Raw genomic sequence first — 3,938 nt, forward strand, 5'->3', positions numbered from 1 at the left:
GAAATTCACTCCTTCTCGTATAAGATAAGTAGATGAGTAGATGAGTAGCTGATTCTGGGACTTGAACAAGGGTCCCCACATTCTCACAGGCCTGAGAGAAACTTAACTAAATAGGAACTCAATATTCCTACCATATTGAGGATCAGACCAAATAGAAATTAGGGACTCAATTGCCTACCATTTTGGGGATTTAACTGAATAGGAAGTTGGGAATATAACTCCACAAGATGAAAGTCACTCCTTCCCACATAAGGTAAGTAGATGAGTAATTTCCTTAAGTGTTGATTTCGGGATTTGAACAAGGGTCCCCACCTTCTCACTGGCCTAAGAGGAACTTAGATTATGGTTGAACCATAAACAAATTGTTCATTAGAAGATCAGTAATACTTATTCTTTTCATATACATCTTATACTGCCTTCTTGAATCAATGCATCTTGTGACCCAACAATAAAATTATCTCTAATCTTAATTCCTTAAGATGCTACTTCAATTACTATCATCTGAAAGTCTTGGAATTACTCTAATTAACTAAAAATTTATCATCTACCATTTAAAAGCGAAGAAGTAACTTGCAATATTTTTTTTTGCACCTGCTTCTTCAGATCATATTTACTCTATAATGCGTTCCATATTTTATTGACAAATGTGAAAGTACTACCATAATACCATAAAAACGAGACAAATATGTGAGAGTAGAGAGAAGAGAAGATTGAAGATCATGTATGTGTTGTTGTGTATTTGAGAGTGTTGTAAGTGAGATATTTATACTTAAGCAATAAAGTTAATAAACGAATCAATTCTTACGATCAAATACGTTTTCTATTAAATTTTATAAAAGAAAAGACATCTTTAACTTGCTTCCTCCTTTACAAGTTAAAACCTTATTAAAACTGCATGTTACAACACTTCGTATTATGGTTTATTAGTCACTTCCAAGTCACGATCATAATTCATAAAAGGATTATTCAACAAACGAAAAACCTACACAACGCGAGCAAGTTCTTCATTGCACCTTATTCTTGCTATTATTGTTGGTGGAAAACCTAGAGAATTACTAGATTATTTATAGGAGCAAAGACCCTGATTGACAACAGTGAAGCCTCCATCAACAACTAAGTTGTGGCCACTCACATACTTAGATGCATCGCTTGCTAAATACAGAGCAGCTTCAGCCACATCTTCTTCCTTCACAACATCCTCACCACATTTTAGATTCCAATACAGACTTGGAATCTCGTCTCCATCTTTGACCTTGAACAATTCTCGAGTCATTTTCGTGTGCACACCGTAGGGTGATACACAATTAACCCTAATCCCATACCGCCCTAAGTCCACAGCTGCATTTTTCATCAACCCCACCACGCCATGCTTTGAGCTTGTACATGCATGCGGGCCAATCCCACCAATGCTCGAAATAACACTGCCAGTCGTGATTATGCTACCTCGACCTGCTGGGATCATCACTCGCGCCGCATGTTTGGTGCCCAAAAATGCTCCAAGTAGGTTGACATTGAGTACCTTGTCATAACGAGAGAGTAATTTATTATTAGAAAGAAAATATCATATTATAGATTCAGAGACACCAGTAACGTTAAAGAATTTATATAGGACATTTCGGTAAACTCTATGGCAAGAATCGTAAATAACGCAAATAACATTTAATACAAATACAAATTAGGTTTTGAGGCTGTTTGCACCTTAACCCCACGAGGATGCGTCCTCTCTAGAGTCCTACTCGCTAACTAATCAGCGAGACCCTATGTTTGATAATCCGGAACACCAAATAACACATTTAAGACGGTCTAGTGTACCTTTTGAAAGTCTGATGATTCGTTTTCAAGAATGTTGAACTTTGGAGCTCCAAGAATTGCTGCATTGTTGAACATGATGTCTAGCTTGCCGTAGTCGGAGAGAGCTGAGTCGACTGCATTTTCGACATCTTTCTCTTTTGTCACATCACAATGGACGAAGGAAAAAGATGAAGAGCCAATATGGTTGGAAAGAGAATGACCCAAATCGTCTTCAATGTCTGCAATAACAACTTTAGCACCATGTTTAAAGAACAGTCTTGCAGTGTATTCCCCAATTCCTCTAGCCCCTCCGGTGATTAGTGCCACTTTACCTTCTAGTCTAATAAGAAACCAAGATTTCAAGTGTCATATATTACACGTATATGATGAAAAATTTCTTTAAGAAAGTTAAACTTTTGGGTTGGATGGTGAATTAATATAGTATATTCGATCATAACAATCCTTTGTAACGTCATTTTGGGTCTTTTACAAGTTTTCAAATATACAAGTGAAGAAAATTTTTAATAGTATTAATAGGTATGACTAAATTTATTATAACTCGTTAGCTTATGCAGTTGGATTTCATGAATTTATACTTAGAGTATGTTTGGAATACATTTTCAACTGTTTAATTTTAAAAATAAGTCATTTTATAAGAAAATGGAGTGTTTGACAATCACTCAAAATAATTTTTTCAAATATACTTTAATCACTTTTTGTCAAGAGTGTTTAAATAAAAATGAGTTTTTTGAAAAACATTTTTTTCTCAAGTCACTCCAAATAGGCCCTTAATCTATATGAACATTTAAGAGATGGATTGACGATGAAAACTAAAAATTATCTTCGTAATTTAATTTCTTTTATTCAATTTGACATATTCTTAATGATCTTTAAATTCTCTTATTAATAATCTCTCAATTATAGCTTGTACATTTTTAATAGATTATCCACATTATTTAAATATAATGGTACGATTGCTTTGTTATTTTTTACTTCTTTGATTCATATAGTTAAGTTCATTTGAGAAGAGATAATCAATCATTTATTGCAAATGTGTTTTATCTCTACAAAGACAACAATTTTATGTGGGAAAGAAAGATATGAAGGTCATTTTTGTATGAGAAAGTTTGAGATTGGTTAAAGTACCACTTTCTTCCCTATAGTTTGGGCATTATTTAAATTTAATCCTTCAAATTTAAAAGGCTCATATATAGTCACTAAAATTTGATAAAATTCTCACGATGGCTCATTAACTGAGAGTTTTACCAAACCATTGGGACGACACAATGAAATTTGTATAATAACCAAAGGAATTAAATTCTAACTTTCTCCAAACTATAGGGACCAAATTTATAATTTAATCCGACTCCAATTATAGTGCACGTTATTATCCATACTAGATTTGACCAACTTGCCCATCCTTTTGAGATATTTGATAATTGAGTTGATCATATGAAGAAAGGGCTCCTTTGTACTCAATTTGAGTCAATAAATAAGAGACTTGAACAAAATGAAGGATATTTATGTGAATGTGTTACCTTCTTGCAGCAGCGGGAAGCAAGGGAACGGCCATGGCTGCAATTAAACTTCTTTTGTTGTCTTTTCCTTTCTCTTTGAAAAACTATTCGATATTTTCATTGCTTTTCCACGAACCCTATTTATAAAATTAGGAAGAAATGATTGTTGCTGACATTCAATTTCAAAATTTATTATGAACGTTGTCCATTAATGTTTATGCATATTTTCCTTACCTTGACCATGGTTTGAGCTTTTAACTATAGGTAAAATATTTGAATCTTTATATCCGTATTTCTAATGAGTCAATGACACCGATTATGATAATCTAACACAAAATAAGAGCAATTACAATCGAATTTTAAAGTATCTGAAAATATATGCCATATCAATTTTAAGTCCTATTGATTAATGAAAGACTTGTGGTAATAGACTTATTATAGTCTATTATTGATAGACCTACTTGATAGATCTATTATTAATTGGGGTCTATCAATATAGACCTTGATTAATTGTGATTTATCAGTGATAGATATCTATTAATTTATTATGTTGATGCCAAATTTAGTTAGAAAACAATGCAACTAATCTTCACATCATACCAAATGGCAAATTTGTTCGACGGGAAGGGG

At 33.1% G+C, this 3,938-nt stretch overlaps 1 protein-coding gene across 1 annotated transcript; it reads right to left on the reverse strand.

Annotated features, from left to right (window-relative positions):
- Positions 1-801: 801 nt before the first annotated feature.
- On the reverse strand, positions 802-3,452 carry LOC120083466 (borneol dehydrogenase, mitochondrial-like). The gene is made up of 3 exons (XM_039039234.2): positions 3,330-3,452; positions 1,813-2,131; positions 802-1,519 (listed from the first exon to the last, which is right to left on the reverse strand). The coding sequence occupies exons 1-3, from the start codon at positions 3,362-3,364 to the stop codon at positions 1,061-1,063; spliced, it is 813 nt and encodes a 270-aa protein (XP_038895162.1). The 5' UTR covers positions 3,365-3,452; the 3' UTR covers positions 802-1,060.
- Between the last annotated feature and the right edge of the window lie 486 nt (positions 3,453-3,938).

The sequence above is a fragment of the Benincasa hispida genome, chromosome 8 (assembly GCF_027475165.1).
Source record: "Benincasa hispida cultivar pf3 chromosome 8, pf3_genome.v1.1, whole genome shotgun sequence".
NCBI classification, from domain to species: Eukaryota; Viridiplantae; Streptophyta; class Magnoliopsida; order Cucurbitales; family Cucurbitaceae; genus Benincasa; species Benincasa hispida.

Excerpts from the sequence above, each read along its gene's own strand:
- LOC120083466 (XM_039039234.2), bottom strand. The coding sequence starts at position 3,364 with ATGGCCGTTCCCTTGCTTCCCGCTGCTGCAAGAAG. Across the intron at positions 2,132-3,329 it reads CTTCCCGCTGCTGCAAGAAG|ACTAGAAGGTAAAGTGGCAC; the intron begins GTAACACATTCA and ends GTTTCTTATTAG. Across the intron at positions 1,520-1,812 it reads AATCATCAGACTTTCAAAAG|GTACTCAATGTCAACCTACT; the intron begins GTACACTAGACC and ends CGTTATGACAAG.